Source organism: Monodelphis domestica, chromosome 3 (genome assembly GCF_027887165.1).
Source record: "Monodelphis domestica isolate mMonDom1 chromosome 3, mMonDom1.pri, whole genome shotgun sequence".
In the NCBI taxonomy this organism is placed as follows: domain Eukaryota; kingdom Metazoa; phylum Chordata; class Mammalia; order Didelphimorphia; family Didelphidae; genus Monodelphis; species Monodelphis domestica.
In genome coordinates this window covers 79369629-79394052 of record NC_077229.1, presented here as the reverse complement: position 1 = coordinate 79394052, position 24424 = coordinate 79369629, and the positions used below count along the sequence as shown (strand labels likewise).

Genomic DNA, 24424 nt, shown 5'->3' with positions numbered 1-24424 from the left:
AAATTGATGTCACTTTGTGGGTAATGATAATTTGTTTAAGGGACAGATAGCTCATTTTCAGTTAAAAATAAAACCTGTTTACTTATTTATTCCCTCTGCTTTTTTTTTTTTTCATTATTAATTAAAAAAAAAAACTAACAGTGGGAGGGGCTAGGGGACACATGTTTCTTGTAGGCAAGTTAATGGCTCAGCTTGCAAAGTGTACATTTGGAGGTTCCAAGTACACCCTACTAGGGCAAGGACAGCTGTCATATCAGGACCACAGTACCAATTTATTGTGGTACTAGAAATGACAATGACCTCAGTTCTTTTCTGTGCTCCTGGCTGTAGTGTACCTCTCTCTAGTACTGGACCAGTGCATTGAAATATAAATCCTTGAACCATGTTGGAGAACCTATGGCATACATACTGGAGGGGGCTGCTCCCCACCCCACTCTCTCATCACCTGCCCCTCTGCCCAGCAGCCCAGTGGGAGTGCTTCCTCTTTCCCCTGTCTGGGATGAAGTGGGGGAGGGGGAGCTCACATGTGGTATGAGGGTTGTAGTTTGGGCATTTGGTCTCCAAAAGGCTCACCATCATTGTCATAGAAGAAGTAAGTAAATGCACAGAATTATTTGAGAAGGTAAACCTTCCTGCCAGTGATACTGGTAAGTATTTGGAGGTTATAACCTTTGGCTAGTTTATTAGTTACATCAAAATTCTTGGAATACTGGCCATCATGGGAGATAATGCCAGATGCTGAAAATACAGTTTTAACTTTACCAAATTAGTTCTCTTCTTTGGTAAAAAGAGACCGTACATTTTTGCAGAGAGCCACACTAACAGCTTCTTTTACCCCCATTCTTCTTCTAGGGAAATTCAGCTACTGAGGAGGTTACGACACAAAAACGTCATACAGCTGGTGGATGTATTGTATAATGAAGAGAAGCAGAAAATATATCCTTTGGGGCCTCTTGTAACCTGATGTGCTTGGTCAGTGAAGGTTGGCATGTTTCTTAAAATGTCTCTTACCATGCACACACACATATCACTTCAAAATAAACAAAACTAGGATGGGCAGATGTATCTAGAAAGCCATTCACATGAAAAGGGGACACTAGTGTTTTAAGACCAGTTATTTGGTTGTCATAACTATTTCCCACTTCTGTAATGCTTATAGGCCTCCAAGGTCCTTTCCTCTGATGTAGATGATGCAAACATGATCTCCATTTAGCATTTGAGGAAACTGAGGTACCATAAGGCTAAATGATTTAGTGTCTTGCAGCTACCAGTTTGTGAGTCATGATTTCATCTCAGTCCCCACTCCATGAGTGGACTCCCTGAATCTAGGCTAGTGTTCTTTCTACTACATCATACTGCCATAGGATCATGATCCTAGCATTTTCTACTCTTGTCTCCATCAGGAGTATTGGGCTTCCTTTGTTATGGTCATCAATAGACTGGAGTTTGTCCAGAGAGGATCGTGTGGGGACTTTTAAAACTATTTTCATGAGAGCAGATGGAAAGTGATTTTTTAGCTTGAAGAATAGAGGATCTAAGTATACTTATATGTGGTGGTGGTAACACAGTACTTGTCTTCATATATTTTAAGAGCTATCATCTAGAAGAAGGAGCAAATCTTTTATTTGTGGCTCTAAAAGGCAGAACTAGGGCAAATGAATAGAAGAGACAGGGTGGTAGATTTTATTTCAGGTATAAAGCAATTTTATGATAGTTCAAGTTGCCTAATAATGAACTTGAGGAACTCAGCCTTTTGAGTTTTTCTTCACTAGCAATGTTCAGGCAGAAACTGGATAAGCACAGTTTAGAGATTATGAAGAAGGAATTTTACATGTAGTGGACTATTGGACTTGAACAAAGATTCTTAACCTGGGATCCATAAACTTGCATTTAAAAAACTATTGTGATACTATTTCAAAATAACTGGTTTCTTTTGTAGTAATATATACTTACATTTTATGCATTTTAAAAACATTATTTTGAGAAGAGGTCTATAGGCTTCATTACATATTACAAAAGGAATAAGAACATCTGGTTTTGAGATTTCCAGAAGACCTTCCTACTTTTAAGATCCTGTGATTCTTGTTATGTATCAATGCATTTGTTGACTTTCAGAATTTTCTATGGGCAGAGGGTTCACTTGACACTGGACATTGACACATGTGTGTCCGGATTTCTGATATTTTTAGAACCATTTGAGAAAAAGACTGTTTTTCAGCCATTACTTTTAATGGTTTACAATAGTAGTGTCAAACTCAGAAAGAAAGGTAGGAGGCACTATATCATGGAACTCATGTTATCTACATTGTCATATTTTTATTAATTTCATTATTTCCCAATTACATTCTAATCTTGTGGCCTGTTTTACATTTCTGATTTCCAACCCTGCATTTGTGCAAAGCTATAGAAGATTCCTTTGTAATAGTCCTACTTGGTATAAACAACTTCTGCCATTACTTTTCTAATTATTGGAATACTCTATTTTGGACTTATTTTAATTTGAAAGAGACCCTGAACATCATCTCTTTCTTCTCTCTAAACCATAGCCCAATGGCTCATGAAAGATCTTATTTTTGTTTTTAGTTCACAGGAATATCCCCTGTGACATTGCTTTCAATGACTTCTGGCCTAAAAAAGACCTTGGTAGTTGGAAGTATGTCATTCACCTGGAATGTACAACCTTGCTTTTTAAAAGCTTAAATTTATCCCTTTCAAAAAGAACCCTGGGTATTTCTTGAAATTTTGCTTTCTCCAAATAGCCCTTTCTTTAATCATTGCTTTTTGTTCTTCAATCATTTTTCCCTTTCTCAGCAAATTGTGTAGCTTTCTAGATGGCCACATCATCCCAAATATTTAAAAACCTATTTTAGTGCAGTGACTTGTGTACAGTGATAACACTTGGCTCTTTCTTACCTAATTCTCCCAAATCTCTGGACCTAGTGCCTGACCAGGCAATTCAGTAATGCTGGGCCTCTGAATCTGGCCTTTGACTTCTTCCCCTTTGTTCCTGCCTGGCTGCCAAGGGCTCGTTCTTTGCCTCTGGTTGGCAGGGAAGCAATGATTTTTAAACTGAATTGGTCATTGCATCCAGATTCAGGCTTGAGTGGGTGTGTGTGTTGGGAGACAGGGGGCAGTGGAACATGGGAGATGGGCAAATGGCACCTTTCTGGATAACACTTAAGTTTGACTTGTTAGTACTTATGGAATATCTGGCTCAAAATGGTGCAATTTTGAGGTATCAGGATAAACTTAATGGCATTTTTAGTTCTTGAGACTTATTTTCATTTAGTCAAAGAATTCTAGAATTTGAATTGGAAGGGAACTTTGAGGTTTTGTGGGCCGTGCTTATGTCTAAAGTTTGAATCCCTTTTAGATTTTTTGTCTTCATCCAGAATCAGAGATTTAGAGCTGGAAAGGAACTTTAGAGATAATCTACTTCAACTCTCTTTTACAGATAAGAAAACAATTTAAAGAAGGAAGAAAATACGTAGTTGAAATCACCCAGTTACTTCACTGGTATTCTGGGTCTTGAACTAAATTTCCTGAATTTAATGATTTTCTGTTTTGATTTCATTTCATGTTTCCAGGCCATTTCTGATTAGCCACATGTAGACTCCTAATTTTGTAGAATCTGCAGCAAACTTTCCATCTTCTGATTCTGTCCCACATCTCCTAATCCCAAAACCAGGCCTTGTACTCCTTCACCTTCTCCTAATGATTTGTGCTAAGAAAATACAAACTAATTTTAGCATTCTTTTAAACCAAAACAATAAAAATTAGGGATATTTACTAATAGGAATTATAAAATGATTTCCAAAACCAAATATAAACATTTAAAATTATTTGCTGCTTTGTGTTATCCATACTATTGGTCTTCTCCGTAAGAATGGATTGAAGTCTAATTTTAAATATGAGACTATATCCTCTTTTCCTTGGTCTTCCATTACTTTGCTCTTAAGTCAGCATAAATAACCTGGTGTTCTAGATCTCTTCATCATCACTATTTTAGAATGCAAAATTTTGAACTATTTCCAGGTTTTGTCTTGTCTTTAAATTCTAGAAGACCTGAGAAGGTTATTTCTGAGTGTTCTTATTGACACCACTTTATGCATTCTGAAGAAGATACCTGCCTTAGATGCCCCTTAAGTTGAGGGATTGTGTCTCTTGGAAAGAACAAACAGTAATGCTTTTCGGTAACTAAAGACCATATTTGGGGATGATCCTGTTAGGTTAGTTACTCATAGTGGTTCATTTTAAACATGACATCATATTTAGCAATTGTCCTTGTAGTAGGTGATGGGTTTACAAAGACAACATGAAAACTACACCCTTCTGCCAAAGAACTTACATTCTTCCAGAGCAGGGATAAAAAACATAAATAGATATATAATTATTTATAGTGGTCACCGCTAATAGGAAACAGGAAAAAATTCCAAGAGAAAACGGCTCATTAGCTTATCCTTGAAGAAAGCCAGAGTTTCTAGAAAATTTGAAATAAGTTGCTTTTGATTTTATAGTTGAGCCAGTTATAGAATTTGTTTACATCAGTGGTGCCATTATGGGAGGGTATGCATTTTTCAGTCGCCCCTTTGAAGGAACCGTTGCTCTTTTCTTTATTTCCAGGACCAATTCAATAACTCAAATAAACTGAGTCAAGTAAAGGGCGAGCATGGGGAAACCAGGGACATATAGTGACAGTGATGGCAGGGACAGGGTCAACAAATAAGGAGGGCCTGAAATGAGAGAGAGCAAGGATGGGGCGGGCGGGGGGAGGGGGGGAAGGGGGAACTAAGCTCTCAGGAGATGTCTTCTTTAAAAATTTTTTTAAAAACCTTTTTCTTCTGTCTTAGAATAAATACTAGGTATTGCTTTCAAGGTAGAAGAGCAGTAAGAGTTGGGCAATTGGGGTTAAATGAATTGCCAGGAATCATATAAGCTAGGAAGTACCTGAGGCTAGATTTGAACTCAGGACACCTCCTGTCTCTAGGCCTGTATCTCTAATCACTGAGCCACCTGGTTGCCCATGCTTAGAGAATATATCTTGACAATCATCGTCAGGATATCATAGTAAAGAATATGATATTCTTCAGGTAGGGATAAAGGTCCTTCTAACTTTAAGATTCTGTGATTCTATGTAGTTGAGCAAGCCTGAAGGGTTCTGCTTCTGATATAGGTAAGAACACAACATGGGCCAAGACTGTCCCCTCTTTCATCCGAGAAGGTAAGGCTAGTTTCCAATTAAAAACAAACAAACAAAAACTCTTATCTTCTATCTTAGTATCAGTTCTAAGACAGAAGAGCGGCAGGGCTAGGCAATTGGGGTTAAGTGACTTGCCCAGGGTCACCAACTAGGAAGTGTCTGAGGTCAGATTTCAACCCAGATCTTTCCAAATCCAGGCCTGATACTCTAGCACTCTATGCTACCTAGCTATCCGTTTCACTTAAAAATTAAACATGACTATACCATCCAGAAATTTATCTAAATATGTATTATTTCACCTCCATTTAAAACGGATAGTATAAAAGAGAATTAAAAATTTTAACAGACAAAAAGATAGTAAAAGAGCACTTAGCCACTTTAAAAGAATTTTAGTTTCCAAGGACAAATGAATTCTATCTCACTGTACTGAATAAACCTGCACCACTTAGGGACCTTAAAAAGGATTAGATAGGCCAAGTGTTCCCCCTTTTTGTAAACTGTGGCCCCTTTAACCTTGATATTAACCTTTTGGTAAAACTGTCAAGGGTGGTTTTGCTCAGGTGGTCACTCAATAAAGTGGTCATCATTAGTTGACATCAAGGGTTCACAAAAACAAGTCATGCCAGATAAGTCAGGGGTGGCTTGACTGCTGTTGCTTTGACCAGATCTTTTCAGTCTGAAACCCTTGAGCACCCCCAGAGTCAGCTTATTCCCAAGGGAAAGGCTGAAGAAATAGTGAAGAATTGCTGAGGCCAAGATATGCTCAAGGAAATGGTGAAGAGCCAAGTTCTCCAAATGTTCCTCTAAATTGAACAGCATATTCCTACTTTAATCCACAGAAATCAGATTGAGAACAAACTGTTATCTGGTCCATTTTTTAATGATACAGACAGGATCTTTCTCATTCTCATAAACACTGAAATAGAAGGTGTTTCATTGTAATTCTGTGTCCCATCTACAGCAATATCATGTCAGAACTAATAATTTGTAAATTTACTAGATTACACTACTGCTTGGAATATTTTTTCCTAAGTAAGATGCATAAAGAAGGAAAATTATAGCTCCTATCAAAAGGGCCTTCCTCACATAAACATTTATGGGTTAATAAAAACTAAAGAGGGTACCAAGTGAGATTTTGCAACTAACTTTATAAAAGTGTCAGATTACTTTTTGCCTGGATAAGGTCTTTCATAGTTATCCTAACACTAGAGGATGTTTGGGGGTGGGGGGAAAGTCTGTTATATGCCCAAGGTTTATATTTTGATAGGGGGAAGAGGAGGGAGAGATGATGCCACTGTGGTTTCCCTTTTTCATTGTCAACATCTACAACTGGCAAAATACTTGTCCAATACTTTACTACAACTACAGGTAAAGACCTGTTTTCTGAAGAAGACCTTCCTATAGAGAAGTCTCTATTGCTATTAGAGAATGTTAATTGTTTAAAGTAAGCTGGCAACAAATTTTGGGGGTGGGAACTATAATTTACCTAATCTATGTGCTTCTGGCACATTGCACATAGTAATAAATTATACTCGTTATGCCCAAAGGATCTTATTATTTCAGCAGATGAGGAACTCCTACTGTGAAAATTTCATCTGTCTGACTATGGATGGAGAAGTCCCAGGGAACTGGCAGACACAAATTGGCCTTTCACTGAAGAGAGCCTAAGGGTCAAAACTATTAAGAACCAGAGGCAAGGGGGTGACTGGTTGGCTCACTGGGTTAAGAGCCAGACCTAGAGAGATTCTAGGTTCAAATCTGGCCTTAGACACTTTCTAGTTATGTGACCCATGGCAAGTCACTTAACTCCCATTGCCTAGACATTACCACTCTTCTGCCTTAGAACCAGTATACAGTATTGATTCTAAGATAGAAGGTAAGGGGAAAAGAAAAGAAACAGACAGGAAGGGGGAAAAAGTAGGCTATGAAGTCAGTCTTCTCAACTCTGCCATTCTTTGTCCTATAACCCTTTATTTTTAGAGCCATATTCTGAAAGGATTATGTTTATTGTCCGTTTCCTCACCTTTCACTTCTCAGTTCCGTATTATCTGGCTTCCAGTCCATCAATCTCTATGAAACTGCTTTGCTCCAAAGTTATCTTAACTATTAAAAAACAAAACAAAACCAGTGATCTTCTAAAAAAGATTTTGTTAAAAGTTTTTTTCTTCCCCTCCATTAAGAAGAACCTCTTTTTCCCACCTCCTTGTGGTAGCCTTGTAGTAAATATGCATAGAGAAGGAAAGTATTCCTTCATTGTTCAAGTCCAAAAGTATGCTCTTCATTTTGCTTCTTGAGTTGCAGTGGCTTTTTCACATTCCTTATCCTCCTTGACTTTTCTGCAGTTTTTGACATTGTTGACTTGCCCCCTACCCCTCTTCCACTATGGACACTTTCTTCTTCATTGTTTTCTGTAACACTGTTTTTTTGTGGGATCATCTCTTTCATCCTCCTATCTGCTTTGTGGTCATAATTCCCCAAGGCTCTATTCTGGATTCTCTTCTCTCTCTTCATTTGATGATCTCATCAGCTTCCATGGATATAATTATCTTTATGTATATTATTTGCAGGTTCATATATTGTCTTGTCTCTGCTGAGCTTCAGTTGTATAGTATAAACTACTTAATGAATATCTTTTTTTTAATTAATTTGTTTTTTTTGGTTACATTAAAATTCCCAGGTGGCTCCCCGCTTCTACCACTCCCTACACCATAGAAGGTATCACCCAAACAAATGTAGATATAAATATATAAATCATGTTTTTTGTGTTTCTAATTTTCAGTTCATTCTTTGGATGTGAGTATTCACAGGCTATTTTTCAAATATTAATTCTGTAGTTGTATATAAATGTTTTCTTGGTTCTACTCATTTTTCTCTATAATTTCATGTAGGTCTTTCCATGTTTTAAAAAAAATTAACTTGCTCATTATTTCTTATGGCACATTCCCTCAATCACATACCACAAGTTGTTCAGCCATTCTCCAATTGATCAACATGCTCTCAGTTTCCAATTTTTTACCACTTAGAAAGAGAGCTCCTGTAAATATTTTGCAACCTACAGATTCTTTTCCTTTCTCCATGATCTCCTTGAGAAATGGACCCAACAATGGTATTGCTGGGTCTAAGGGTATACACAGTTTTATAATGCTCTGAGTGTAATTTCAGATTATTCTCCAAAATGGTTGGATTAGTTAATAGTTCCACCAATAGTATATTAATATCCCTACTTTTCCACATCTTCAACATTTGTCATTTTGCCCTTTTGTTATTTTAGCCAATCTGATAGGGTTGAGATGATGCCGCAGAATTGTTTTGATTTGCATTCTCTAATCAGTTAACAAATTAGAGTATTTTTTTTCATATGACTATATGTGGCTTTAATTTCTTCATCCAAAAACTGTATGTTCATATCTTTTGACCATTTATCGATTGGGGCTTGCTTGATACTTTACAGACTTATCCTGTCTCAAACAGAACTCAGTACATGTTCTAAAGCCATCCTTTCTCCAGACTTATTTTTGATGGTACCACCATCCTTCCCAGTCATGAAGGTTTGTAGCTGGTTTGTGTTAAGCACAACCTGGTTTTATTTTTTAAAAAGGATTTACATCTGCCAACATAGAGTACTCTGTTCCTTCTTGCTAAGGAAGACTTCCATACATACTTTTCCCCCTATGTTCATCCCCAACAAGTATCCAAGTTCCCTGACTACTAGGAGGTGACTACAAGCCAGTCATTCACTTTAGTACATCCTCCTTCTGAGCAGGGCACTGTGCTGGGCCCTAGAGAAAATGCAAGAACTGACTCTTGATGTGCCTTGATCTGGAGTCTCTCTCCCTGGCCTTGGAGCAAGCCTTAAAGGGGGAATGGAGGAGGGAACAGCCTCTGATTGGGAGGATTGGGATTCACATCCTGACTCTCCTATTTCTTGAGTGACCTAGGTAAGTTACTTAACCTTTCTGGACCTTTTACTCTACCAGAGTTTCTTTTTCTTTACAATGAGTGATTTGGATTAGATGAATGATCTAAGATGTCTTCTATTTCCATATCTCTGAAATGTAAACTGCCTATGGGTGTGATATTGTAATACCATTTCACTTACTCCTAAAAGTAAAAGGAGCCCTGAAGTTGTGAATTGGGGAGAAATAATATCTTAATTAAATTTGTCATGTGGGTCATTTCATGAAAAAGTTTGACTGAAGGGAAGCTCAAGTGTTTGGTATATTTTGTCAGTAGACCATTATTTCTCAGTGGCAGAGCAGGTTTAGGCACAGAAGAAGTTACTTATTGCTTGATTGCTTTGGGGCAACACTTCTTGGAAGGTGCGCTATTTGCAAGGCATCTTTAAATAAATTATATAATTCATTGATCTGTCATTTTACCAGAATGTGGGTTTAAAGCCTGAAAATTATTAAAAAGCAAACAGGACCTTGGATTTTTTGTTTTTATTTTATTTTTCTTAATTACATGTAAAAATACTTTTAAACATTTGTTTTTTTAAATTTCGAGTTCTAGATTTTCTCCCTCTTCCTTCCCCCTCCTTGAGAAGATGTAATAGTTAAAATAGTTGGTTGTCATAAACTGTAATAGTTAAAGTTAGTGGAAGACTTAAATTGTAGTAGATATAAGAGTGGATGAGTAAATTGTGACTGCAGAAATTATGTTTTCACTACAGTGTCTTGTTTTTAAATCATTATGTGAGCTGGTCACCAGGGAAAAATTCCCAATTATGAAATATACCCGTCAACTGGGTTTTATAGAGATTTTAATTAATTAATACAATGAGGAATTAAAGAAAGAGAGAAAGAGAGAAAAGGGAAATAATGAGAAAAGGATAGGCCGGCCCAGGGCAGCCCTGGCCATCCCAGGCCTAAGCCTTAAGAGAAAGATCAGTCAGTCCATAATCACTCACCACAAGATCTGTCCAAGCAAGGATTCTAGTGACACCAGGCCAGCTTCATCTCAGCTGACTCCACCAGCTCAATGCCTGAATCTGAATGACCATCTGAATGAATCTGAGCTCCTATTTAAAGGGAATTTTCTCCTATGTCTCCTCCCCTAAATTCTCACATCTACCAGTCACAGTAGACGTTTTTCAAAGGACAGACCTGAGTAGACTAATCTTTTGAGTAATTCACACCTGAGTAGACTAGAATCTCTGAGTAAGTTCTCACCTCTTTGCTCCTTGTAAGTTTACAAGTTGCCTGACCTTTATAGGTACTTAGCACCCTTTTGTATTATTCCTAAAAAAAGGCACAGCTTAAGAACTTTTTGCCTTATTATAAGCATGGGTTTCAGTACTTTCATTGTTCAGCAAAGAGTTTACAACTTTATCTTCCCCTAAGGCATGCTTAAATATGGTGAAGTAGAGTTCTCACATTCCTGATCTAAGTTACTTTCACTGCCCAAATGGGGATTGGTCCCAATGGGGAATTTTTAAGGTTTACAATCCTAACCCTATGAAGTAGGGTCTGAGAATTTTTAAGGTTCACAAAGACAAATAATATGTTATTGATTATATATGTGCATTCATGTAAAACCTATTTTAATATTATCTGTTGGAAAAGAAAACACAAAAACCCCCAAGAAAATCTAAAAAAGATACTTTGATCTTCATTCAGACACCATCAGTTCTTTCTCTGGAGGTGGATAGCATTTTTCATCATAAGTTCTTCAGATTTGTCCTGGATCATTGTATTGCTGAGAACAGCTAAATTATTCACAATTGGTTTTGCTGTTATTATGTTCTGCTCACTTTACTTTGCATGAATTCATATAAGTCTTCCTAGTTTTTCAAAGAGAACCTTTGTAAAGACAGGTGCCACTAATAACATACAAAGCCACTGGACCAATCTCCAGCTTTGAACTGCCAACAGCTGGTCTTCCTCTACAGGGAAGAAATTGGAACTGTCTATGTTTTACTTCTGATCCAAGAAAAACAGTTCTGATTTCTGACTTTCCTGTATTACCTTCTCATTGAAACTGACTAGTTTGGGTTCTCCGAGTCTCACCTGTGCTGAATTGAAATAGAAGGAATGATTTTTTTCTTAAAGCATGGCTGCCAAAAGAAGCATATGATCTCTTTAGTCCAGAACACTGTCTTTTGCTTGTCATGGTCAGACCCCATCTGGGGTATGGTGTTCAGTTTGGGGCACCACATTTTGTTTTTAAAAAAATTACAGTTGATTCAAATGTAGTTTTCCCCCCCATGACCACCCATTTTTATTTTCATATATTTTATTAATATTTTGTCACCTCCCAAATTGAATCCACATCTTAACAAAGGAAAATAATTTTCTCAATGACTTTCACAACCTACCTTTCTAGGTTCATTACACACTACTCTCTTTCATATTACTACATTTCAGTTAAACTGAAACCCTTCTTGCTATTTCTTATAGAAAGTATTTCATCTGTCATTTCCATACCTTTCCATAGGACCAGCATAAATAGGTAGAAGTTGAAGGGCAGCAGATTTTAGCTCAGCATAAGCAAGATAACCAAGCTGCTTCACAATAGAATTGCCTGTTTTGTGGAGAAAGGAAGTGTGACCTTGTCGTTAAAAGAGTCTTGAGGAAGGATTAGATACCCATCCTAGAGGGATGCCATAGAGATGGTTCCAGTATGGAGTTATTCTGGTACTGAACTGATTGGAGCAAAAGTAGGTATAGAGTAGTAAAAAGATCATCTTGGTTTCACATATAAGGAATTTGAAGAATTAGTGGAACATCTGGGATGGAGATGATCTATAGTCATTTGGAAATGAAAATCTGGAATTCAAAAGGTCAGAACTGAGGAAATCCACTGTATATGCAATCTAGATAGAGGTGATAGTTGAAGTAGAGAGAATAAATAAGATTGCCAAAGGAGACATTTTAATGGATCTCAGATCTGATAGAAGAGGTATTCTCTCCAAGGATACAAAGCATAATCCATCTAGACCTGCCCATTTTCATCTGTACTCTTTCATAAATTCACCACTGAGGAGTCACTCGTGTTGGGAGACATTCTTCATTTTCTGACATAATGTGAATGCTAACAGAACATGTAAACTATCCATCTGAAATCCTTTGTTATTTTATGTAATTAGCCCTGTTTTTTTTTAGTCTTTTTTTTTACATACATTATTATTGTTGTTATGGCTTGTCCTTTGTTTTTGTTTTTTTTTTTAAACCCCTTACCTTCCATCTTGGAGTCACTACTGTGTATTGGCTCCAAGGCAGAAGAGTGGTAAGGGCTAGGCAATGGGGGTCAAGTGACTTGCCCAGGGTCACACAGCTAGGAAGTGGCTGAGGCCAGATTTGAACCTAGGACCTCCCATCTCTAGGCCTAGCTCTCAATCCACTGAGCTACCCAGCTGCTCCCTGTCCTTTTTTTTTGAAGGGTATGTCTTGTGATGATTTGGATTTAAGTGCATTTTGTACAAAGTTGCAGTCTTCATCCTCACTCTTCCAGAGCCATTGAAGTCCAGAAATGGTACAGAAAGACAAGGCAGCTCATGATAACCCAGGATGCCGTGAATAACCTTGGTTTCTCTGGTGTCTAATCAAGCTCTAAGCTCTCCACAATGCTTGCTTCAGTTGCCTTCATGCCCATTAGAACAAATTATTTTCATCTGCCCCTTCTACCAGGGAAAGTCTTTACATGTCTGGGATAGATGACCCTCCAACCCATTGATATGTTTGAGGCCCATTAGTTATCCTTAACCTGGTTTATCCCTATTGCTCAGATGGGTGTGGTTACTGCACATGGTACAGCTTCTTGGAGCCCCAACTGAGAACTCGATGATACATAGAGAGTTTTAAACATTATACCACTTCTACAAAATAGCTTTTTTGTGGTATATTGCAACCTGCTCACATTCATCATAGACTTTTCCATTGTTTCTTTGGTCAATCTTTACTGTCAGCCTTCAGTTCTTTATATCTGTGATTCTCAAACTTTTTGGGCTCAGGACCTAGGTGATATATTAGATAGAATTCTGGGCCAGGAGCCAGGAAGACATGAATTCAAATCTGGTATCAGGCATTTAGTATCTCTATCTGAGCACAGGTAGGCAAGTCACTTACTCTTTATCTGTTACAGTCTCTTCAATGTGAATAATATTGCCCACTTCCCAAGGTGGTTGTGGGTCTCAAATAAGATACTTGTTAGCAGAGTGCTTTTCACATAGTAAGTTCTTAATAAATGCTTGTTTCCCTCCTTCCTTTTCTTTACACTCTTAAAATGTATTGAGGTCTCTCCCAAGAATTTTTTGTTTCTGTGAGTTTTACCTACTGATATTTTCTAAATTAGAAATTAAAATATCATAGTATTATTATGAAATTGGCTTCAATCTCATGAACTCCCTAAAAGAGTCTCAAGAAACTGGGTTCTCTAATCCACACTTTTGAGAACTGCTGGACTATAGTATTCCATAACTTGCAGTTGTCATCAGCAGAAAAATATTAGTATTAAAAATATGGATCTTTGTTTCAAGAAAAAACTTATAGTCATGAAAAGAACTGTGCACTTACCCAAAGGTGCTCCAACATACTTTTTTCCCCTGTTCATTTCTTGGCTCAGGTCCTTATTTATTTGTTGTATCTGTCCCAGGTATCTGTTCATTGATAGGAATTTCTTAAATCTGAGATGTAGGTATCTTTCATGCATTGTTTTTTTTTTAAACCCTTACCTTCTATCTTAGAATCCATATAATTATTGATTCCAAGGCAAAAGAGTAGTAAGGACTAGACAATGGGGGTTAAGTGCTTGCCCAGGGTCACACAGCTAGGAAGTGTCTGAGATCATATTTGAACCCAGGACCTCCCATCTCTGCGCCTGGCTCTCAATCTACTGAACCACCTCATGTATTTGCCCTCATGTACTTTTTTTTATTCCGATGTAGACAGAGCAAACTCTCCTGAATGATGATAGTTCTTGTTTAGGAATCTCTGAAATGTTTTGGGCTTGAAGCAATAAGTAAAAAGTCATCTGTAAAGAAATGCATTTGGAGAAACTTCCGATGTATAGGGAACCCCTTTTGAGTTGGTACTCTATACTGGATCAGCCCCATGATAGTCAGATTCCTTCAGTGAACATATTTTTGCCTCTGTACCCATCAGTCAGCCATATAATTGTAAAGATACTGTCTACTAGTAAATATAATTTGTGAAAGCCTGCCCCTTCCTCTCTAAAACCATTGACAAGGATGTTCTTCCTGCATTGGTAGATTAGACTCATGAAAATTTTTATAGCTGGAAAAATAGGCATATGTGTCTAGAGCTCCCTCCTCCCTTTAAAAAAAAAAAAGAAATGTTTAAGTTAGTTTTTCACTTGGTTGTGGTTTTTTTGCTACTATTCCCAGTATTGTAACTTGTGAGTTGTCTTCTTGTTACAATCAAAATTATGTAATACAAAGAATTTACTTTCTCTGTATTTGTTCTAATTTAGCTGCTTCTTATTTGTTTTGTTTATTCTTAAGATGATGTTACTATTTATTGTTGTTAATATTTTTAGTATTTCCATTGTTCATATAGTACTGGCATGTTAGAGTCCAAATGTGGTTCTATTTTCCTTCATGGTGCAAAGACTATAGTATAAAAATCTTTGCATATCTTTCCCACTTTTCATCCTCCCAATTTCAACCTTAAATGCCCTTAGTATATATCTTTGCTTATTTGGGTCTCTTGCCAAGCTTTCTTTAAATTTGTTTTTCCCTCAGCTTCTTTTTAGTGTTTTTATGAGACATTACGACTTAAAATCTTCCATCATTCTCTAGTGAGATTTTGCAAGTGACTTTATATTCCAAACTGGTGTTTCTCTTGGTTGCCTTATCTCATAATGATAAGGAAATCAGGTGTTTTCTGGCCAGAGTTAAGTTCTTTGGATCTCTTTATATTATGCTAGCTGATTTGGATCAGTTAAACATCTATATGAATTTATTTTAATTAATGCTTTCCATTAACCCTTTCACATTTTTAGCATTAGTGACATTTTTTAATAAGTCAAGTTTAGGTTGTTAAAATTGTATGCCATATATTTTTTACCAGTAGACTTGCCACTTGATGAGAAGAATTGTTTGACCATAGCAACCTATGAAACAAAGGCTTTCAACCTTATGACACCCACCTCTGCTTCGGTAATGACAGTGGCAAAATGGTGAGAAAGGTATTAAAAGGTGTTAAAATTACCAAGTTTTTAAAGACAGTTAATAATTATAGCTCTTAGATTTCATAATCTTAAAGTTGGTTCTAAGAATGAGGTCTAAGCTCATTGTAAATATGAGACTCATGTCCAGTAATTACTGAGTAGTTATAATGCTGGAGGAACTGATTCATCACAAACTTGACCTTCTCACCATAAAGTAAACCAGGAGAATAAAGGAAAATTTAGCTAAATGAAAGATGGCTCACAAGTTTTCTTCATAAATGTAAACAAAGAAGTTGGCAGAGTTGGTTTCTTAGTGGGAAATGGGAAAGGCATTTATATAGCACATACTATGTGTTAGACATTATGCTAAGCATTTTATCTTCATTTGATCCTCACAGCAACCGTGTATGTTAGGTGCTATTCTAATCCCCATTTTACAGTTAATGGAATTAAGGCCAACAGATTAAGGAACTTGCCCAATGTTACACAGCTAGGATCTGAAGTCAAATTTGAACTCAGATTTTCCTGACTCCAGATCTATGATCTATCCACTGCACCACTGCCTCCGTATAGTGTATCTAAAAACAATAAGAAACATTCTTTCATCAGACATGTTATCATCTTGTACTTGATAACTATTTGCAAAGAAATCAATGTGAAAATATTTGAAGCTAATGATGTCCCAACATTTCTTGTAGACTTAGGGAAATTTTAATGAAGAGTATGATGGGACTTTCCAGATGAAAATAAAAATATGCTTTGCTACTCTATTACTTCCAGTTCAAAGGTGGGAATTGGTAAGAATGGTGAGAAATACATTAGAAATAAGGAATTAGGGGCAGCTGGGTAGCTCAGTGGATGGAGAGCCAGTCCTAGAGACGGGAGGTCCTAGGTTCAAATCTGGCCTCAGATACTTCCTAGCTGTGTGACCCTGGGCAAGTCACTTAACCCCCATGGTCTAGCCCTTACCACTCTTCTGCCTTGGAGCCAATACACAGTATTGACTCCAAGATGGAAGGTAAGGGTTTAAAAAAAAAAGAAAGAAGGAATTAAAAAGGCTATAAAGACTTGTAAAACCTTAGTTCCTCTAAATCATGAATACTTCCTTGATTTATACTTTCATGATTCAGATGATGCCAAACATCATAGCATTAGCTGTCATCACAAAAAGTGAAATTGATTGTATTTTAATAGAGATAAAACTTCTTGTTACTCATGTGAGAGTCATTCTTGAATCAACTGTCTGTAGACATAATACTGACTTCTTAGAGCAAAGATCAAAGTTATTACAGAGCAAGGAAAAATAGTTTTTAAAGTTGTATTATATGCATTTGTAACTCTAGGCTGACCCATTTAAATAAGTTTTTGATCAAATATGGGCCATGGCGAGAAGAAAGGATATGGACACAGACTACATTAATTTCTTGCAGAATTTTAACAGATATACATCATTTTCCATAATGAGGAGACTAAAGAAGCCTAACATTTTCTTAGCAATTTGATTTGTAAAGAAATGTATTTGTAAGTTCTTGGGTGGGAGGGAGGTATGATGTAAAGAGGATGAAATAGAAGTAGTGGAGGGAGGTTAGTGAAAGATTTGATTAAGCAAAGTTATAATGGAATTTAAAGATGAAAATAGAGAGATAACAGAGAAGAAAGTTGAAAAAGTTCTACAAATATTGCTATAAACAACTGTTTTCACCATTAAGACTCAAACATCACAATCATAGATATCCTTACAGAGGAGATACGTGTTTGAGGTAACAGTTGGTAAGGACATCAAGGGATCAATTCACAAGACATCTGAAGAGAGAAGATGACAAAGGCATGGAAAAAAACTGGTACTCTATTAATATGAAAGAATGGCCACCTAAAGAACATTATCTGCCATCAGCTATATGTCTATATTTATAAAAATTTTTGTGAAGATAATCTACAAACATATCAAACATATTATATTCTCAGTAAAGAAATTAGTACAAAAAAGACTTTCAAAAGCAATATTCCCCACTGTGCCACATCTTTATCATAAATCAGCTGAAAGAGTAAATAAAAGATTTCATTGTGCCTTTTTGTTCATTGATTGTAAATAAGCATTTGATTTCATAGTGCAAAACACCATTTTACTCTCATCCATGTATCAAAATTAAAGTTCCTTGAAAGATGACAGATAATGTTATTTGATTACTTCCTGTCCATTAATATCAGAGGAGGAATAAAGTAGGGAGATAATATGCCAATCCAACAGGGATTCCCTGTGGATTAATGAGATTTTACAGAACTCTTTGGAAATAACTACTGATTACATTAAGTCCTTGAGACTTCAAATAACTGAAGAGTTTGGTTTAACCATTCACACAGGAAAAACTAAATAGATGGAAAAATCTATAAACTTTGTTTGTCAGTATGAATGCTTGAGATAGTGTAAATAGACCACAAATTAGGCGTACAATTAAGCTAGAGGAGGAGAATGAGCAATTGCAGAGTTCCTTTAATAACCCCAGAGAGCACATAGGCTATTCACTGCTTATCATGCTCGGGTCATGTGATCCATCTGTTATCCTTGTTGATCTTAGTAGTTCTGACACCCTTTTCATCAGTTCTCTTTAATAGCTCCTTATCTGTTATATAGCTAGGTGTTGCAGTGGCTAGAGCACCAAGCCTGCAGTCAGGAAAACTCATCTTCCTGGGTTCAAATCTGGCCTCATACACCTACTAGCTATGTGATCCTGAGCAAAGTCACTTTATTCTTTTTGCCTTGGTTTCCTCATCTTTAAAAATCAGCTGGAGAAGGAAATGGCAAACCACTCCAATATTTCGTCAAGAAAACCTCAAATGGGGTCACAGAGAGTCAAACATGACTGAAACAACTTAACAGTTTCTTATGTATTATACAGCCCATTCAAACACTCTGTGCACCTCTCCATTTTCATTTCTTTTTTTTCCCTCCATTTTCTTTTGAGTAATACTCATTTTCTTTTTCCCCTTGAAGAGAATTGGAGAGGTTTATGGCAGGTACAAATAGGCTGTTTGAGCAATAAAGATTTGGCTATCTTCAGAGTATTAGTAGAAAATGAGGAATGTCCCAGCTGGTTACATGGATCCACTGTGGTGAACTTGTGGGAGGATGAGGACAAGAGTCACATAGGGTGGGCAGATTTTGGATATGTTATCATCTGTATTATTATAGGAAATAGCCATGTTAATGAAATCCTAAGTCCATTGGAGTAATTACCTCCCAAGATCCTAGTTCTTTTTTTTTTTTTCATTTTGATGAAATTTGATGTCAGAGAAAACTCTGACAAATTTAGTGAGTAGTCTGGTTGTACTTAGATGGCTAATTCAGGAATGATTTCTAAATTAATAAGGAATTATCTTTTATCTTCAAACTTAAATCCCTTTCATTTTTTTTTTAAGCCCATACCTTCCATCTTAGGCTCAATACTGTGTATTGGTTGTAAGGCAAAAGAGTGGTAAGGACTAGTCAATGGGGATTAAGTGACTTGCCCAAGGTTACACAGCTAGGAAGTGTATAAATTTAGGTTTAAACCCAGGACCTCCTGGGTCTGAACTACCTAGTGCCCCCCCCCCTTTTCATTTTTAAGCTACTTACTATTTACTATGGGAGCAGCTAGGTGACTCCGTGGATCTAGAGCCACATCTGCAGACAGGAGCTTCTGAGGTCAAATCTTGCCTCAGACACTTCCTAGCTGTATGTCCCTGAGCAAGTTACTTAACCCCCATTACCTAGTCCTTACTACTTTTCTGCCTTAGAACCCATAGTAGTAAGGATTCTAAGTATGAAGGTAAGGATTTCAAAGAGAGACAGAATATTCATGGCATAGATAACAGGCTTGCAGGTGATCAGCAAACTTTCAGATTCTTTTCTTATTCCTGACCCATAGTTTCCAGCTTACTTCTGTGCAGCCTTTTTGGTGGAACATTTTTGTTCTTTGTGCAATTCTACATTGACATCCCATATAAAATTTATTTCTTCATCCTCTGCAACTGATGTTGATAAATAGATTGGTCATTTCCTTGGTGAACTTTTTCCAAACTATAAGATTTGTAGTTCTCCTTTCTATCCACTGTCACTGCAGAAGCAGAAATGGATTGTGTAGGAATTTGTATTTTTCTTTCTTCCACAGGTTGCTATGTCCAAAGAATTGACACACAAATTGCCAACCTATTGGTGATGAGTCTCTCTGGATTTAGCTAGGCTTCTTTAGTCTGTTCTCCATATATTCCCAGCTCAGTTTCTAGCATGGCTATTGGAGTCTGTCCTGGTAGAGGGGGACATTGTATAGAGAAAAAGGCATTAAGGACAGGCCCTGTGAAAATACCAGCATTAAGGGATTGGGAAGATGATGAGGAACTTGTGGAGGGGACCAAAAAAGCTCTTCTGTTGAAGGAAGAAGAGAGTATCTAGTAGGAGAGAATAATTAGAAGTGCAGATATAATGCCCCCCCCCCCAATCTTAGGCTTATAAAAAACATATCCCCAGCACTTATCATAGTGCACATAATAAGCACTTAGTAAATATTCATTGATTGGGATTGGCACTCAGAAGGTCACTAGTGACCTTAGAGCAGATTCGATAGAGTGCATATGGATTTTTGCATATGGTTGAGATTCAGTAGAGAACATGGAGTATTGGATATTGGACAGCTTTCTCAGGAAGCTTAGTAGTGAAGGAGAGCTACTGATAATAGTAGATGGATAGACTGGAATGGTTAAAAGAAAGTTTTTCAGCTTCAGTGAGACTTGATTCAGTTGAAGGTGCATATGAGAAGAGAGCATTATTTGGAAGGCATAGTTCCTTGGAAGAAGCTATAGAGAATGGGAATAATTAATGTTTTCTTTAATTGGACTAAGAACATTTTGAATGAAGATTTCTAAGAAATTAGTTGAAAACAAAAATTTGGTACCCATTAGGAGTCCCTGGAGTTGAAATATATGACATCTCCTTTAGCTACTTACAGCCTAAGGTTTGTATCAGTAACAAACTGCCTGGGTTGGTTTGATCTTTGCCCCTTTGTTTTCTTTAACTATGTCCCCACGTATATGGTGATGGAATACTGTGTGTGTGGGATGCAGGAGATGCTGGACAGCGTTCCAGAGAAAAGATTTCCAGTCTTTCAGGCTCACGGGTAAGTCTGATTTCAGTCCCTCTATCCCCTCCCACTTCTATACCTTCAGTTGAAGCCCTTTTCCTGAAGTAGTATATGTCATTGAAGCCTCTTGAAGACCAAATTCCCAAGAAGCACATTCTCATCTGGCTGTACTTGGGAGGGAGAGGGAGTTCCTTCAAGCAATAGCATCTCTCTCCATTTACTGTCCTTGGGCCAGGGATCTTCATGTATTCTTTGTCAGTTTAATTTAACTATATACATATACATGCATATACTTATGTGTGTGTGTATGTATATATGTGTCTATGTATATTATATATCTTGGCAGGAACTTCCAGTACATATGTCTTCCATGGTTTTGTAAGTAGCAAAGTCCAGTAAAGACTTAAGGATCCAAGGTTTTAGACCAGGGCTGTAGATTCTTCCCAGCCTACTCCTTATATGTTTGTCCTGTAATCCTGGCTTTGTTGCCTTTTATGTGGTGTAGTAGAAAGAACACTGGGATTCTGGACTACTTAGATTCAGAGGATTTCAATTTGATTCATAACTTTGCCACCAACAAGTTGTATTTTAGGCAAGTCGATAAGCCTCAGTTTCCCCATCTGTAAAATGAAGTAGCAGTAATGCATGATTTTAAATGCTCTACACTGTATGTGTTCTGCCCTGTCAAGAGACAGGGCTAGAAATTGTTGATTTATCATGAAGCCATCTCCCCTACCAAGTTCACCCCATGTCCTGGCCTTTCCTAGTTAGAGGCAAAGAAAAACTTAATCCTGACACTAAATAGGAATTTCCTTCTCTGATGTTTCTTCATGTAGCTATACTAATCCAAATGAAAGAAAACTATTATCATCAAGGCCTTCAAACAGCAAGTAGGGATTTAAGAATCTTGGTGATGAATTGCTGACCTTTTGACTGGAGGAGAAGGGTCAGGAGAATTAAACTTGGACAAAAAATTATACCATCCTATTCCCTTGCTTCCCCCAATTGTATTCCCTTTTTCTTCTGTCAGTCTTCGATCCTTAACATCCTTAGCTTATGACAGATGAATTTGAAGGGAAAAACAACCATCTTCCTTTAATTTTGTGCAAGAGCAAAGTGGTCATGGGCAAATGCCTAGGGAGAAAGAATAATTGTTTTGGGGGAAGTATTAAAAGACAAAAGATACTTCTTTGCTCCTGCTGGAGAATAGAAGCTGTTGACTTTTAAAAGTCCTCTTGCATTTCTTGGGGATATCAACAAAGTCTTCTTCCAGCATTTCAATTTTGGCATGTGAGGTCCTAAATAGCCTTTAACATGACCATTCCTACCCATTTTCCAACTTTGTTCAAGAACTTGATGGTTGATGTATAATTAGAGCTAATTTGCTCTCAAGGAATGTCTCTTTGATCTTATATCAGTGCTTCTAAGACTGGTTCCTTCTTCATTACCTATCCCATTCCTCTGACAAGGAGTTAGGGAAAGTTTTGAGGGAACTTGCTGTGACTCACTGGGAAGCTGGATTAGAGCCACCTGAATTTCTTCAAAGCAAACAGCCTCTTGGCAAGGAAGATTGTGTCCTTAGGCTTTGCCATTGAAGTCCTTTAACTTGGAAGACTTTGTGAACAAAAGGAGAAAACTTTGATGTCCAGAATGTCAGAGTCCCCAATAGAGAATAGCCACCAATGGAATTTCCAGTCTCAACAAATACTCAGCCATCAATCCTAAACCAGTTTCACTCACTACAGCTCTTAATTGTTCTTTACTACAACCCTTCTTAGATTTGTTTGTCCATAGAACACTAACCCCCACCAACATACACACATATATGCACTCTACCTCCCTCCTTCCTCCCCCTCTTCTCCATGTCTTTAAAAATATGGAGAAGATAGTTACTTAGCCTTGGGACTAGAGCAGTGATGGTGAAACTTTTAGAGATGGTGTGCCCTTCCCACACACAGGGGAGGGAGGAAGCACTCCCATTGGACTGCTGGGCAGAGGGATGGGTGAAGTGAAGAATGTCTAGAGGGAGTGAGATGAGGGGGAGAGGAATGGCCTAGACCAAGTGCTCTGCTCCCCTTCAGCTCTGCTGCCTGTGAGACACCCATCTTACCCCCTATGCACTCCCATTGGGCTTCTGAGCAGAGTGGCGGGGATGTGAAAAAATGTCAAGTGTGGTGAGGAGAGGGAGGGGAGAAGCTCTGCCCGAGTCCCTTTGCCTATCTAGTAATTAACTGGGGGGGGGGGCCACAGGGTGTGCCCACAGAAAATGCTCTGTGTGTCATTGGTTCACCATCACTGGGCAAGAGGTTAGGCAGAAACCCATAAGCATATTTGAAAAAGGAGATGGGTAAATGGAGGTGCTTAGATATTTAGAAGATTTTACTTTCCTTTGTACCAGGACCAAAGTTGAAAGTGACAAAATGAGTGTGTACTGTTTTATTTATTTTTTTAGTGAAACTGTTTCCTTTAGCTGCACTACCACCACTCCTTTTGTAGTCATCTGATGGAAAGAACTTTTAAAAGTAGGAGGGACACTAAAAGGAATTATATGACATAAAACATCAGAGAGCTAGGAAGGATCTTCTAGATCAGTGATGGTGAACCTTTTAGAGGCCAAGTGCCCAAATTTCACCTTCACAAAGCATGTGTCACCCCCTAACCCCAGATGGGAGGGAGAAAGTGTTCCTGTTGGGTTGCTGGGCAGAGGGTCAGGTGATGTGAGAAATGTACTAAAGTGCACATGGAGAGGGAGAAGGGAGCAGCCCTTCTGGCACTTGTGACATTGTTTGCCAGCACAATTCTAGATCATCATGGTCGGCCCCCTCATTCAGAAAAAGCTCAGACATTTGTAGAATTTGGAATTGGAACAAACTTTAAAGTTCATTTAGTCCAAGCCCTTCATTTTACAGATGAAGAAACCAAGGGACTTAGCTATGGTCACACAGAGAATTCATTGTAGAAACAGGACTAAAATCCAAGTCTCTTAACTCTCAGTCCATATTTGAAGACATGAGCATTTGTTCTCTTAAGGTAGCCTAGTTGGTTAGCATCAAAACAAGGGTTGAAACAAGGGTAAATTTCACGAACTCTTATTCAGTGTTCCCTAATATAATTGTGTATGTTTTGGGGCCAAATGGGTCTATTTAACCTTGATTTGAATGTACTTCATTTCCCTGATGCTCTCGTATTCTTTCTATGCTTTGCATTCTCTGCAGGTACTTTTGTCAGCTTATAGATGGGTTAGAATATTTGCATAGCCAAGGAATTGTCCACAAGGATATAAAACCAGGGAACCTACTGCTTACAACCAATGGGACGCTAAAAATATCTGATTTAGGAGTAGCAGAGGTACGTATATGTGTGTTTATTTTTGACCTGCTGTCTCCAGACCTATCCTTATAGAAAGTGTCACCTTTCCTGTCACAGTTGTAAACATGGTATAGCAGAGCCATGTTAATTTTTCTTTCTTTTTTTTTTTAATATGTTTTGGTATAGGCATTGCATCCTTTTGCAGAAGATGATACATGCAGAACGAGCCAAGGGTCACCAGCATTCCAGCCACCAGAAATAGCCAATGGCTTAGACACCTTTTCAGGCTTTAAAGTGGACATTTGGTCAGCTGGGGTCACACTGTAAGTGACTTAAGTTGTTCCCATCACCCTGATAGCAGAAGTATTCAAATAGGAGCTTGATGACAGCCCATCAAGAATGTTGTAAAGGGGCTTCTTGCACTGAGTGAGAGGGTGAATCACATGCCCTTTGCAGGGCCCTTTCATCTTGGAGGTTGAATCCATGAACCTGTCGTGCTGTTTTGGATAGGAAAAGAGGAGGGAGACTTGAGGAGAGGCTGGGAGGACAATTGAAAGGCAAGTCTTACCTCTTACCTTTTGACCTCGGGGAAGGTCAGATTGGATGGAATCTTTCAGAGTATCTTGGGGGATGTCCTGGACTTTTAGGAGCTAGAGATTCAAAATGCTATGTT

At 37.8% G+C, this 24424-nt stretch overlaps 1 protein-coding gene across 5 annotated transcripts in view; it reads left to right on the top strand.

The window, feature by feature from the left end:
• The window catches only part of STK11 (serine/threonine kinase 11), a 168845-nt gene that overhangs the window by 62551 nt on the left and 81870 nt on the right, over window positions 1–24424 (top strand). For all 5 annotated transcript variants that reach the window (XR_465843.3, XM_056822248.1, XM_007489369.3 and 2 more), the window contains exons 2-5: window positions 853–936; window positions 20389–20478; window positions 23658–23790; window positions 23938–24074. Coding sequence is in view for 4 of the 5 variants with exons in the window: in XM_056822248.1 (XP_056678226.1) it covers window positions 853–936; window positions 20389–20478; window positions 23658–23790; window positions 23938–24074 (444 nt within the window). In the remaining variant the exon portion in view is untranslated. The remainder of the gene's footprint in view (window positions 1–852; window positions 937–20388; window positions 20479–23657; window positions 23791–23937; window positions 24075–24424) is intronic.